At 43.5% G+C, this 14,485-nt stretch overlaps 1 protein-coding gene across 2 annotated transcripts in view; it reads left to right on the top strand.

Annotated features, from left to right (window-relative positions):
- Positions 1 to 761: 761 nt before the first annotated feature.
- CDKL3 (cyclin dependent kinase like 3) overlaps positions 762 to 14,485 on the top strand; it is a 34,854-nt gene continuing 21,130 nt past the window's right edge. For both annotated transcript variants that reach the window (XM_066613577.1, XM_066613576.1), the window contains exons 1-6: positions 762 to 839; positions 3,564 to 3,745; positions 6,546 to 6,740; positions 8,459 to 8,637; positions 9,354 to 9,466; positions 12,150 to 12,289. In XM_066613577.1, coding sequence (XP_066469674.1) covers positions 773 to 839; positions 3,564 to 3,745; positions 6,546 to 6,740; positions 8,459 to 8,637; positions 9,354 to 9,466; positions 12,150 to 12,289 — 876 coding nt within the window. In that variant the 5' untranslated portion in view covers positions 762 to 772. The remainder of the gene's footprint in view (positions 840 to 3,563; positions 3,746 to 6,545; positions 6,741 to 8,458; positions 8,638 to 9,353; positions 9,467 to 12,149; positions 12,290 to 14,485) is intronic.

The raw sequence follows: 14,485 nt of genomic DNA, 5'->3' as shown, positions 1-14,485 counted from the left end.
ACAGTGCCTATGTCTTTAACCATTGTATAGAAGACGGTATTTGGGCAGGCACAGCTTCTTAAACCCTCCCATGTTGAGCTGCCCCTGCCCACATTCCTTCTTCTGTACAATGGTTAAAGGTATAGCCACTCTGTGCCCTGTTGGACCTGGTCACCCTGCGCCTGCCAGTCTGGCCTCCCTCCGCTCATCCTTTGCTACACGTTTGCAAAGAAAGCATGTCTTAGGAAGCCTCCGGTGGCCTCCAAGGCGCTCTCACCAAAAGTTCACAGAGGGCCCCGTCCTATCCAGTCTTCCAGTACGGGTGCAGCTGTGCCAATGGGGTGTGCGCTGCAGCCTGTGGTGGGGAGGCAGTCTCAGAGGCTGCCTCAAGGCACGGCCACATTTGTCCCCTTATCTCGGGGCTGCGCCGGTGCTGGAAAGCTGGCCGGGCCTGGGCCTTAGGACTTCTCCGGGAGAGGCCACAACGCAGCCTTGCCATCTGATTATGCAACAGCAGGACAAAGCGGGCGGGGGCGGCTGCAGAGCAGTTCTGGGCGCGCAGAGCCCTGCCAGGCACAGGCACCGGGCAGCCTTGTGGGAGGCTGTCCCGCAGCAGCCCTGTTAAGTAACAAGAGCGACCTCGTCGCCTGTCCTCCGCCTTCCCCGCGGCCTGGGCGGGAGGCGGTGGCGCTCTCGGCAGCGCCCCTTTCCCGGGCACCTCTCCCTGCCCGCAACCCATCGAGCGCGACGACGTCACCGGCAGGCCCGGCTGTTGCTGGAGCAGGCGGTTGCCATGGTCACAGGGCCCGTTTGCTCGGCTGGGCCTGGGTGGAGTCAACATGGGGAGCTCCCGGCAGCAGGTCAGGCGGCCTGGGCACGTCAGTGGCTGCCTGAAGGGAGCCGTCGCGGGGGGGCGTCCGGGAGCCGGGGTGGCCCCGAGGCGGGCTGTCGCGCAGGGAGCCTTCCTGCGGCGGGGAGAGAAGGGAAGCCGCCGTGCTGGGGGCTGAGCCGGCCGTGCTGGCTGCTCCGGCTGCCGCTTCGGGCGGAGCGAGGGAAATCAAACAGACCCGAGTGAGCTGTGCGTTGGACGCCACGCCAAGCCAAGCCACACTTGCCTGGGAGTAGATCCTATTGGATCTACTAATGGATCCAACTACTAACTGGATCTACTAATACTAATTAATAGGAGTCACTTCTGAGGAGACATGCATAGGACTGGGCTGTAAGGCTGCAGTACTTTCTACTTACCTGGGAGTAAGCTCCATTGACTATAATAGGGCTTACTTCTGAGTAGAAATGCACAGGACTGGGCTCTCAGGTGTGTCACCTGCATGACCGCCTGTCCCAGGGCAGGGGCAACAGATGTCTCTTTCTGGAGAAAGAGAAGTGACTCCATAGCAGAGACTTTCCATGGGGAGGGGTGTGTGCCAGGGCCTCTGAGAGGAATTTTATCAGGGGGGTACACAGTTTCTTTGGTGCCCCTTTTGGGGTATGAAGAACTATATAAGCCAGTGGTTCCCAAACTCTTCTGACTGGTGGCTCCCTTGACCTACTGGGCTCCTCATTGGGGTTACAATCCTATACATTGTGTAGGGTGCTGGGTTTTTTTTGAGAGGATTCCTTAGCTCCCCTGGCAGGTTTCTGCGGTTCCCCAGGGAGCCATGGCTCACAGTTTGGGAACCACTCATATAAGCTTACACAAAATGTGAGTGCTAGTCTTCACGCAATGTATGTAAACATTTTCTGAGATCCAAAAAAAATTCCAGTTTCCCTCCTTTGGCTCCTGCAGGACCACTTTTTGACCCTGGGCCCAAGTGTGATGTACCCCCTGCATGCCCCCCCTCTCTCAAGGGCCCTGGTGAGATTGGAAAATGTAAGATGCCAGGAATTTCTGGGCACCCTCTTTTGGCTCTTGGGCTTCCTTTTCGATCCTGGGCTGGGGTACAATTTATCCCCTGCACACCCCCTCTCATGGGCTGTAGTGAGATTGGAAAATGTAAGACCCCAGGAAATTTCTGGTCACACTCTTTTGGCTCCTGGGCCTCCTTTTTGACCCTGGGCCCAGGTATGTACGTGCAGCATGCCCCCTCTCATGGGCCCTGGTGAGATTGGAAAATGTAAGACCTCAGGAAATTTCTGGGCACACTCTTTTGGCTCCTGGGCCTCCTTTTTGAACCCTGGGCCTGGGTACAATTTACCCCCTACACGCCACTTCTCATAGGCCTTGGTGTGCACACACTCTCAAAACTCAAATAGGGATGAGTATGATATGACAGGAGGTTGAAACAGAGTGGTTCTGCCCCAGAGCCTCAGCTGTGGGCAGAAGTGTTTTCCTGGATCAGTGGCTATGAAGGGCTTCTGTCAAAAACAAATGAGAGGTGCTCATGTTCCCCTTCTTGAAAAAAGGTAGATAAATTGTTTCTATGCTGGGTGGCCTCTGGAAGAGACCGCTAAGTCATTCCCTCCTTTGGCTCCTGCAGGACACAAAGGATTGAATGCCAACCACGTTCTTGGTAGGGTGACCTCTAGTTTCCTAGGGCAGGTTTCTGCTGTATTTGCCTTTTGACATACTTTGCTATTATGCCAGATACTGTATGCTAGTGAAGTGTTTTAGAAGTGAGTTGTGGTCATGGACTCCTAAGTAGTGACCCTTTACTAATAGGATGCCTCCCTTAGGATGGGACTCCTAAGTAATTCTTGGATCTCAAACAATAATGAATGGAAAGGGATGTTTTTTTCACACAGTATAAGATGCAATATGCCAATTCAGCTATATTGTAGTACTACAATCAGCACAATTTAAAGTTGTTTGTAGAGGGGTGTGAAATTGATACACTAGTAGTAACAACAATGCACCAAAAATCTAGGGCTGTGTTTGCTGCTTTGCTTAATGCTTTACTCTAACTCAGTGTTTCTCAACCAGTGGTACTCGAAGGAGTACCTGGCTTCGAGCCCAGCTATGCAATGCAACAAGCAGCAGTTGGAGACTCAGCTCAGTGGGCAGAGCTCCAGTGTGTGCTTTTCACATGGTCAAAAAGACCTTCCCACCTGCCCTCAACCTCTTACTGGTGCTACATCTGGCCTCCCAATCTGGAAGTAATGGGTAATGATATCATCACCTGTTACAGGTTACTCACCTGTTACTTCATGCAATGATGTACATCACCTGTTACTTTCAATAAGTGGACCATGCAAGGTGGTACAGCACAGGACAAATGTTGAGAAATGCTGTTTTCACGAGAGATGCAGTCCAGCAAGCTGTTAGAACCTTGTGTAAACCCTGTTGATATAAATAGAGGTTGCACAGAAACAGTGATGGATTGCATCCAAATATCTCATGGCCTTAATGCATACAGCTTTTATTTCTTTTCTTGGAGCCTGCATGGCAGATGTTTCTAGTCAATTCTCTTAACAATTTTTAGAAGTCACATGGCTAGTCAGCTACAAAACATAGCTGAAAAAACTTCCTATCCCTACTTGTAGGAATAATGTTTCTGCTTAAATTTATCAGTGGCTATATATTTAAGAGGCAAAGAGAGTTGGGACTGCTTTAAAATAATGTCCTTTTTTTTCTTTCCATGAAGAGATTTCAGACTTGAGTATGGAGATGTATGAGATACTTGGAAAAGTGGGAGAGGGAAGTTATGGAACAGTAATGAAATGTAAACACAAGGAAACAGGCCATATTGTTGCCATTAAGATATTTTATGAGAAGCCGGAAAAGTCTGTCAACAAAATTGCAATGAGAGAGATAAAGTTCCTAAAGGTTTGCGTCTTTTGTTATTTTGACAATTGGTGTCTTGATACCACCTCGAAATAAAATGTATGTCATTATTGGATATCTCTTTTAATTATAGCCTGTTGAACACACAAACCTATAGTAAAAGGGATTATGTATATCAGATTAATTCAAATTTCACAGATTAGTTTTGTCACAATGTGTTTAAGTTACAATGTTTAATTTTTTAGACACCCTGATTCTGAGTGTGCATACCTGACATTTGTGTTGGTGAAATCAACAGGATTTACTATGAAGTATCTCAGTATGCAGAAAATTAGTACAGCCTTGTGTATGTGCGTGTAACCAGACATTTTGATGATAAACAGTGCTGTTCATTTTCTTATTATGAAAATGAAGTAATAACCACACTGGAATTATTTTGAAATTCTACAGATGAAAGCAATTATGCTTCATTTAAGCTACAGTCCTGTGCTTCATTGCTTGGGAGTAATTTCCAGTTGAACATAGTGGAATTTTATTCCAAGTAACCCTGTTTCATATCAGGCTGTTAAATGCATATTGTTGAGTTTTTGTATATAAATTAAATGTTGTTTTGGTTAAAAAGTGATAAACCCCAAATTTCAAGCAGTTTTTTTCTGGCACTGATGCTCCCATTTTATATTTGTTACTTTAGTGTTAATCTTTACAAATGTACCTCTTTGTGCAACTAAAAACTCCATAGTTTTCATTCCTCTCTCCCCCCAAATGTGTTTGCTTGGTTGATAAGTAAACCAATTAAATCTAAATTGGCTTAAATTAATTAATACCTTGACTGAAATTTAGAAAAAGACATGCTTAAGTCCCATTGAAATCAATGAGGCAAATTAGCCGCAAGTCACCAATATACAGAATCTATAACAGAACCAGGAAGATATAAGATCCTTTCGATCTGGCATATTGATCCAAAATAATTATGCATAAATGTGAATTCTGTTGGTTGCAATAGAACTAGCCTCCAAGCAAGTGTGCACAAGATTTCAGCAGATGTCAGGCAGTACAGAGAGGCACACAACTTGCATGGGGAAGATTAAGCAGAGCTCCCACACATTTTTTGCAAACTAGAGAAAGGGCACACAACCACTTTTCTACTATATCTGAATCAGCTATGATTGCTCTTAGACAGAGGAACTTGGTGTGTGATGATTTGCATGGGAAGATCTTGAGGAACTGTACCCCTCCATAGTTTGGATGCATTTAATCACATTGGCACAACACATTTTTGAATAGCCACGATGGTGTGGTTAAAGCCCTTTTCACATGAAATCCCTCACCAGTTTCCAAAAATGTGAGAGGGACCATGCTCCCTCATGCTGATGTGATATCCGCATATACATATACCACTTGATGTGGAACTCTGGTTAATCAGGATTCCCAATCCTGCAATTTGTATTGGCAACCTTCAGTCTCGAAAGACTATGGTATCGCGCTCTGAAAGGTGGTTCTGGCACAGCGTCTAGTGTGGCTGAAAAGGCCAATCCGGGAGTGACAATCCCTTCCACACCGGGAGCAAGTGCAGTCTGTCCCTGGTCTGTCTCCCTGGCTATGGGCCTTCCTTCCTTGCCTCTTAGCCTCAGACTGTTGGCAAAGTGTCTCTTCAAACTGGGAAAGGCCATGCTGCACAGCCTGCCTCCAAGCGGGCCGCTCAGAGGCCAGGGTTTCCCACTTGTTGAGGTCCATCCCTAAGGCCTTCAGATCCCTCTTGCAGATGTCCTTGTATCGCAGCTTTGGTCTACCTGTAGGGCGCTTTCCTTGCACGAGTTCTCCATAGAGGAGATCCTTTGGGATCCGGCCATCATCCATTCTCACGACATGACCAAGCCAACGCAGGCGTCTCTGTTTCAGCAGTGAATACATGCTAGGGATTCCAGCACGTTCCAGGACTGTGTTGTTTGGAACTTTGTCCTGCCAGGTGATGCCGAGGATGCGTCGGTGGCAGCGCATGTGGAAAGCGCTCAGTTTCCTCTCCTTTTGTGAGCGAAGAGTCCATGACTCGCTGCAGTACAGAAGTGTACTCAGGACGCAAGCTCTGTAGACCTGGATCTTGGTATGTTCCGTCAGCTTCTTGTTGGACCAGACTCTCTTTGTGAGTCTGGAAAACGTGGTAGCTGCTTTACCGATGCGCTTGTTTAGCTCGGTATCGAGAGAATGAGTGTCGGAGATCGTTGAGCCAAGGTACACAAAGTCATGGACAACTTCCAGTTCATGCTCAGAGATTGTAATGCAGGGAGGTGAGTCCTCATCCTGAACCATGACCTGTGTTTTCTTCAGGCTGATTGTCAGTCCAAAATCCTGCAATATATGTGCAATAATCCTGCACAGTTGTCATGAAAGCCACATGCATGACCACTGAAGAATGTGACCATTGAAGAATGTGGGAATGGTTGCTCTTCATCCACATTTACTGAGCATTTTTTTGTGATAGGGCTATTGTGAGTTCCTAGTTTTCTGGCAGCAATAAAAACAAGTTCGTAAGTTACCTTGTTTAATACAAATAGTATATGAATGTATACATTTAAAAAATTAAGCAAAATTAAAAATATTAAGATAATTAAGCCATGAAGAAGTTATTTTTCTCATTACTTATGGCAGTATTGGTGATATTTGAGACATTACTAAAACATATAAATGACTCAGATTCAGTGACAAAAAATAAAGAAATAGCTATGTTCAAAACCTTATGAACAGCATTGAGCAAGTGGAATATGAATTTCTCCAGTTGGAAAGACTGGCATAGTTTTGCTCCTCACTTTATCCCAGAACTCTTTGTTTCTTCTTTTGTCAACAGCAATTTCGCCATGAAAACTTGGTCAATCTGATTGAAGTCTTTCGACAAAAAAGAAAAATTCATTTAGTGTTTGAATTTATTGACCATACAATTTTAGATGAACTACAACATTACACTCATGGGCTGGACAGCAAAAGCCTTAAAAGGTATCTCTACCAGATCCTTAGAGCAATTGACTATCTCCACAGCAACAATGTAAGTACACTGTAGAAATTGTAAAGAAAAAAAAATCTGAGGGTGAATCAGAGTATTGTTTCCACCTGAATATCTACATATAAAGGTTTCAGTGTCACAGCTCTTAAATTGTTCTTTCTTTGTTTAAAAAAAAAAAAAACAACCTCTCATAATTCCATAATACTCAAAGTCATCCTTAGAAACTATTTGCCTTATCAGTGCTGCTCTGAAGCACCTGCTGCTGAACTGATTTAATGTAGGTGTGATATTTTTATTCTGTTGAATGGTACCAGTTTGAAAAAGAGAAATTTCTCAGCCTTGATTTGGACTGTGGTTATTACATCCTTACCTGACGGGTTTCTGTGCGTTTAATATGATGCTAAGAAAATCAACAGGTCCTGAGTTCCCTCTTACTGCAGCTCAGTGACAAAGTACATGTTAGAAACCAGATAATATCAACAGCCTAGTGGCACTGATTTAACTCAGTATATTCAGCCACAAGATGTATTTCTAATATGTGACCTCTGGTAGGTTCTAATGGTCTTGTATAAATGCATTGTAAACATCTGGTCTTGTATAAATGCATTGTAAACATCTGGTGCAGTGTTAGTTCCTAATAAAGTCTGGTATACAGATACGGGGCATATCTAAACCAAGCAGTTTCATTCCATATCACCCTGGAAATCGTAGTGCTTTAAAGCAGCAATTTTCAACCTTTTTCATCACACAACACACTGAGAAGGCCCTAAAATTTTCAGGGCACACCATCAGTTTATTTACCATTGACAAGGCATACCGCACTGTCAGTGGGAGGCTCACATCTTCCAATGACCCTACTAAAAAATGACCCTTCCCCAAACTTCCACGGCAGACCTGCAGATGATTCGTGGCACACCTATGTGCCAAGGCACAGTGGTTGAAAATTGCTGCTAAGGGATGGGAATGAGCAGCCCAATCCTATCCCCAGTGGGGCTGCTGGATGCAGCGGTGCCAAAATGGCCTCAAGAAGCTGCAGGTAAGGGTGCAGGCCCTGCAATGGGGCTATTCAAGTTTGCACTGACTGTTTTGCCAGCGCAGACTGGAGAACCTTTGTGTCAGGCTTTGCAGCCTAACAGAGAGGATAGGATCCAGTGGAGCAGGGCTCTGCTGGTCCCACCCTTCTCCCGGACTGGTCACTCCCCCTTCCCTGTCCTTCCCCCACCCCTGAACACCTCTCTCCCACTCAAAAAACTCGCACCACCACCTGGTGGTGCAGCCTACCTTCAGGCACTCCCACGGCACCTCTACTCGGTGCTGAGGCACAGTGCCAACTGGTGTGGGCCCAGCGCCAGTGGCTATTCCTCCCTGGTTGCCTCGGCTATGCCTTACAGCATGTTTATGAATGCCCAGCACTGGAGCTCAGATAGTATAGGATTGGGCCCTAAGGATTTTTAATAGGGAATTCTCAGGGCCCCTGCCAAACTACAGCTTGTAGGTTTCTTCGGGAAAGCAAGGCAATATGACAGTTAAATTGATATAACTGATAGTGTAGATATGTCCATAGTCTTTGATTCTGTCTCAGACATGCTTGTCAGCTCTGAAATTTCTTCCTTTAGCATCACAAGAATGACTTTCCTGAAATTTCCAAACTGTTTCTTTTTGCAGGTTCTTTTCACCTGCCTGGGTTTCTGGTTTGGTTTATGAGGAACAGTAAAACCTTTTGCTCTTATTCCAGATTTTGCTTTGTTCTTCTTTGCCAGGTCATACATCGTGATATCAAACCTGAGAATATTTTAGTTTCACAAACTGGAATTACTAAACTTTGTGATTTTGGATTTGCTCGGACTTTAGCAGCCCCTGGTGATATATATACTGATTATGTGGCCACACGGTGGTACAGAGCTCCAGAGCTGGTATTAAAAGACACTACATATGGAAAGTATGTATTTTGTGATTAGCTTGCATTGGACAGCAGCATGTATTAGTAATATGCATCCTACTATAAAATCTAAGGCTTTTCTGGCCAGTATCGCTATTGTTGCAATTAAAATTGCCCTGGATTGAAAGCCGTGGTCTAGTAAAAACGTCAACATTAGGAGGTGTTGATGTTTTTACTGGACCGCAGCCTTTAATTCCAGGCAATTTTTATTGTAACAATGCATCTTACTTTTAGTTAAAGGGTATGAATATAAAAACAATTTGTATATAAACCTGCATGTGGTGGCACAAAGTAGAGAAACATTAGAGGGCGCTCTGACACACATATAAACTGCAGTTTTTATTTTGATGGAGGAGGAGATTAATAAAATGTGCAATCTGAAAAATTCAGGTATTGTATATAATCACACAATATAGCAGAACAGCTGCTTGTGTTGCATTTTGTTTCAGTGATGTAGTAGGATTTACTTGTGAGTAAACATGCATAGGATTGCACTGCAGTTGAAGTAATTTGACTTATCTGCAGGAAATTATTTGATCTTTTGTGCCCTTGGGTTTGGCCAACTGATCTTGGTTTTATATTTTTCAGGGTTTTAAAAAATTTAATATCCATCTTAATTATTTCTTTGCATTAATTATTTTTTTTTAAAAAGAGTTTACTGGTAATAAATTTCAGTCTCAATGTTGTTCAGCCATTTGTTCATTTCCTGATCTTAGACCTGTGGACATCTGGGCTTTAGGTTGTATGATCATCGAGATGGCTACTGGTAACCCCTATCTACCCAGCAGCTCTGATCTAGACTTGCTTCATAAAATTGTGATCAAAGTAGGTAGGTACTGCTGCAGATGATATTTGTAGAACACTTTGTAATAAGATATTAAACATGTTGTTGTAAGTATGCATTTAAGCCAGCATGCATTGCTGTTCAAGATTTCGGCTTTTTCATTGGTTTAATAAAGAGGAGATGTATTCTTCACCTGGAAAAAATCTGTTTGCCATCAAACATAAAGACAAAATGTTCCAAGTTATTTTCTCCATGTGCTCTTCTGTTGTGCCCCATAAAACTTGCACTCCTGTAGGTTTTCCTCCATGGAAAAAAATAGCCGCTTCCATGGTGGACAATTCAACTGGGGAAAATAGTTTAGAGGAAAAGCCCATACCTCTTCTTCTGGTGCTGTAGACCCAAACCAATATGGGGAGCCCTACAGTTACTTTTACCTTTTGGGGGCTGAAAAAGGAGATGAGTCATACTTTCTCATATAATTTGGCCCTTATCAAATCTTGCAACTCATTGAATACATAGTTTTGATCTATCACACATCTCTAAAATCAGATAGGAACAGTTAGACTGTATATCTAAACACACTTATTTTGGAACGGTTGATTTCAGTTGGATTGACTTCCAGAATTCTTCCAAAAACTTCTCTGGAACATATTCAGATAGTAAACAGGTCTGTGTATTGTGTATTCTGCATTTCTCCTAAGTTTTGTACTTAATGAAGTCTTGCCATTAAATTTCTCTGTATTGATATGTGGGTTGACATATGCACATTATAACATAATGAAGTGTTTCTAGGTGCTGTGAACTATTACATGATAAGAGTCCTTCCTTTCCTTACACTGTCCTCACCCTTGTTATGCTGTTTCTTCTCCCCTTACTCTTTTTTCTAGCTACTTCCTTCCCACCTCAGTATTTCTATTCTTTCATCGCACTCCCAGTCTTCCTTACAGCCCAGTCCTGAAGCCGGTAGTTCAGCTGGGTGCAGCAGTACCAAAACAGCTACAGCTGAATCCATCGGCCCAGTGAGGCAGACGGAGGTCTCCTTGGGAAAAGGGGACTTTTGTCCCCTTCCCCAGGGGAAAGCCCCAACCTCTGCGATGGGGCTTCTCATGTTTGCACTGGCTATTTTGCCTTACATGTTTAAAGGTTGTCCACACTGACTAATACAGGTCCAGCCTATTTATTCACGGATTTTTTATACATGGATTTGACTCAATAGGAATGGCCCCTGCAAATGAGAAGGAATGTGCTGATCCCTGGAGAAGGGGAAAAATGCATCCATTTAAAATCAGTTTAAAAAACTGAACAGTCCTTTAACAATAGCCTCCTTAATGAGAGGGGGGAGGCAGCTGCCTTGACAATCCATCAATCCTTCCTTCTCTTTCCAGCGGCCCCTCCCTTCCCCCAAGCACCTGAAAGGATTTAATTATTAATTATTAATTAACAGTATTTATATACCACTTTTCAACTAAAAGTTCACAAAGCAGTTTACAGAGAAAAATCAAATAACTAATGGCTCCCTGTCCCAAAAGGGCTCACAATCTAAAAAGATGCAAAAAGAACACCAGCAGACAGCCACTAGAACAGACAGTGCTGGGGTGAGGTGGGCCAGTTACTCTCCCCCTGCTATCCCCCTGGGATCCCCCTGGGATCACTTTGCATTGGTGAAGGGAGGGGCTGAGTGAAGCACTTGGAGGAGGATTGATTGATGGATTGTCTTAATGACTCTTATCTTGCATCACAAAGGTCAGCAAGGCTGTTTTTAAATCACTGGAGCAAAGAAACAAATTGATTTGCTATAGTGTGTTTTTTGCCATCCATTTGAGTGCTTGGAACCCACAGGAATAATGTGTCTCAACCTGTAGTTATAGTTTAGCAAATTAAAAGCAGTATAACATCAGTGCTTATGTCTTCAAATCTAAAAGGCAGCAGAGATTTGGTGAGTGGATGATAGATATTTGTATTGGCAACCTTCAGTCTCGAAAGACTATGGTATCGCGCTCTGAAAGGTGGTTCTGGCACAGCGTCTAGTGTGGCTGAAAAGGCCAATCCGGGAGTGACAATCCCTTCCACACCGGGAGCAAGTGCAGTCTGTCCCTGGTGATAGATATTACAGATAGAATAATAGATATTAAATAGATCTGGTGCTGTTAAGTTTTTAGGAAACATTTTGAAAACCGCCTGATTTTTCTGCCACAGCTGTGTTGGTGATGATAAGTCACTTAGTTTAAGCAAAGGGTTTATTAAAGAGAGCAAAGCAAAAGATGCACAGTATATCTCAAGAAAATGCAAAGGGTTGATGACTCTGGCACAGGGGAATACTTGAGCGTGTTCCCAGGATTCATTTTCTTTGATAACCTGACAGAATTTTTCAGAACAGCAGAATAAAGGTTGCAATGCTAGCTTGACAAATGAGCGTTAGGAAATCTAAATTAAGATCTGTTTCTATTATTTTGAAATGGTTAAATGCATATCAACATTGTATCAATTTCATTTCTGAGATCTATATTCAGAAAAGTCTTGGTGTCTCTCAAGGTGCCAGGTAATTATGACACTGACTACATGATGTCATTCTTATGGAGAAGTTACTTACTGGTTGATCTGTGTAGTTTAACAACACAATTAACATACCAGAAGCAGTGCTGTGAATACTGAATGTCAGTTTAACTATACCTTTTATTGATACTTGGCCATATTGGTGCATATTGATTTTCTTTTTTGTTCTTTTCAGGCAATTTAACACCTCACCTTCAGAGTATTTTCATAAGGAGTCCAGTTTTTGCAGGGATGGTCCTTCCTGAAGTTCAGCACCCTAAAAGTGCAAGGAAAAAGTATCCCAAGCTTAATGCACTTCTTGCAGATATGGTTCATGTATGTCAGAAGAGGTCTGAGTATCAAGCTTACTGATGATTATTATTTGTAGCCTGGCATAGTTTAGTGTATCTTCTTCTTTAGTCCTTAGCTCAGTGATTTTCAACCTTTTTCATCTCATGGCACACTGGCAAGGCGCTAAAATGGTCAAGGCACACCATCAGCTTTTTGACGATTGACAAGGCACACTGTGCTGTCAATGGGGGCTCACATCCCCCAATGGTCCTATTGATAAATGACCCTCTCTCAAATTTCCGCGGCCCTCTTGGGGACCATTTGTGGCACACCAGTGTGCCACGGCACAGTGGTTGAAAATGGCTGCCTTAGCTGGTACTTGGAGAGCAGGTCATCCTCTCAACTCATACACTGCTATAGGTGCTGCTGGAATCTGTGTGCCATTCATGATATGCCTCCACTTTTGGCGATTGGTGGCAATATTTCTAGCCTCATTGTTGATCACTCAATGGTTCTTTAGATCTTCCTCAACATGTCTGAGCCATGTTTTCTTCAGTTTAGCATACATAATTTGCGAAGTAATTTTGTGTATTTAGGATTGATACACATGAGCACAATGGCATGAAGACTCCGCCCCCCCTTACATATCTTTGTTTCCAGAGAAGAGACTATATTGACACTTTGAATCTTTTTGGCTTGGCTTCAAATGTACCTGTTGGTAGGAAGTTTTTAGTTTTCAAGTTCTCCATCCAGTTGGTTGGTTATTCTCTTCGTCATTGAAGTACTGAAACTAAGAGTATTCTGAAAGTGTTGAGAAGGCAAAGAAAGCCATAATTTATTATAATTTGTAAAACATATCATGTTAAATCAATGTCATAGTTTCACTGTACTGAATGACAATTTTGAATACTGAGCTATTGTTATATTCCTAAATATATTTACTATCACCTCAATAACATGAGTTTAAATTATTCTCTACACCAGCCATTTTCAGCCACTGTGCCGTGTGCCATGAGAATTTGGGAGAGGGTCATTTATTAGAAGGGCCAATGGAGGATGTGAGCCCCCACTGACAGCATGGTGTGCCTTGTCAGTTGTTGAAAAACTGATGGTGTGCCTTGACCATTTTAGTGCCTTGTCAGTGTGCCGTGAAATGAAAAAAATTGAAAATCACTGCTCTACATAGTATATCTTGTTTAATAGCAGTGGGTGTGATTTAGCTTTGACATAGAGTGGGACACACACACACTCTCATAGCTCCATGCTTCCCTCCTTACCAGTATAGTACAGTAGGGAGCATCTTAGTGCAGGAATGTTTCAGCTCTAATTAAGTGTCTTCGACTTACCTATTCTCCAAGGTTTGCAAGAGTCCAGCATTTTGGATTTCATATCCAGCTACTTACAAGGTCTTCTCCTAGGGCAGGGGTGTCCAAAGTTTTTGGCAGGAGGGCCACATCGTCTCTCTGACACTGTGTCGGGGGCCGGGGGGGGAAGAATTAATTTACATTTAAAATTTGAATAAATTTACATAGGTTTACATAAATGAATATATTAAAGATGAACTTATATGAATGAATGAAGGTCTTGCAATAGCTCAAGGCCTATAAAAGGCCTTGCAGAAAGCAAGGCTGGCCTTTCCTTTGCTGCCACTACTGCATCACAGATGTGAAACAAGAAGCATTGGAGGGAGCCCTCATCCCACAGCTCATGCAAGAGGTCAAACAGTCGCCCTCACGCTGAGAGCAGTTGCGTCAGGCCAGTGTGGGCTCCAACAAATCTCCAGAGGACCAGAGGCTCATTGGAGACTGGGGGCTACCTGAGGGCCGCATTGTGAGGCCTCGAGGGCCGCAAGTGGCTCCAGGGCCGGGGTTTGGGCACCCCTGTCCTAGGGGATGGGGAGGAGGAGATTTCAGCACAACTGTAACCTTTCTCTGATCATATTTTCTATATGGAATATGTTGCACACAAGGGCCTGGGATAGGTTGTAAGGGATAGAGTGTGCCAGCCTACCTATGGTGTGATAGCTCCTTCTCATGATGGCAGAATGGCTCTGGGTGTGTACTGCTTTGGGGCTAACTAAGTTGTGGGATCCTTGTGCACATGGTGATTGCAGAGCCACCACTTTGCCTTTATAAACATTTGGAAGAGGGCTATTTGTTTATGACTCCTTTATAATAAATTATACGATTTTCTTTTATATGGGGTGTTTATCTTTTGTATATTAATTGATTGTTTTATATT

The sequence above is a fragment of the Tiliqua scincoides genome, chromosome 2, assembly GCF_035046505.1.
Source record: "Tiliqua scincoides isolate rTilSci1 chromosome 2, rTilSci1.hap2, whole genome shotgun sequence".
Taxonomy (NCBI): domain Eukaryota; kingdom Metazoa; phylum Chordata; class Lepidosauria; order Squamata; family Scincidae; genus Tiliqua; species Tiliqua scincoides.
The sequence above is the reverse complement of the archived record's forward strand: the minus strand, read 5'-3'. Positions and strand labels throughout refer to the sequence as shown.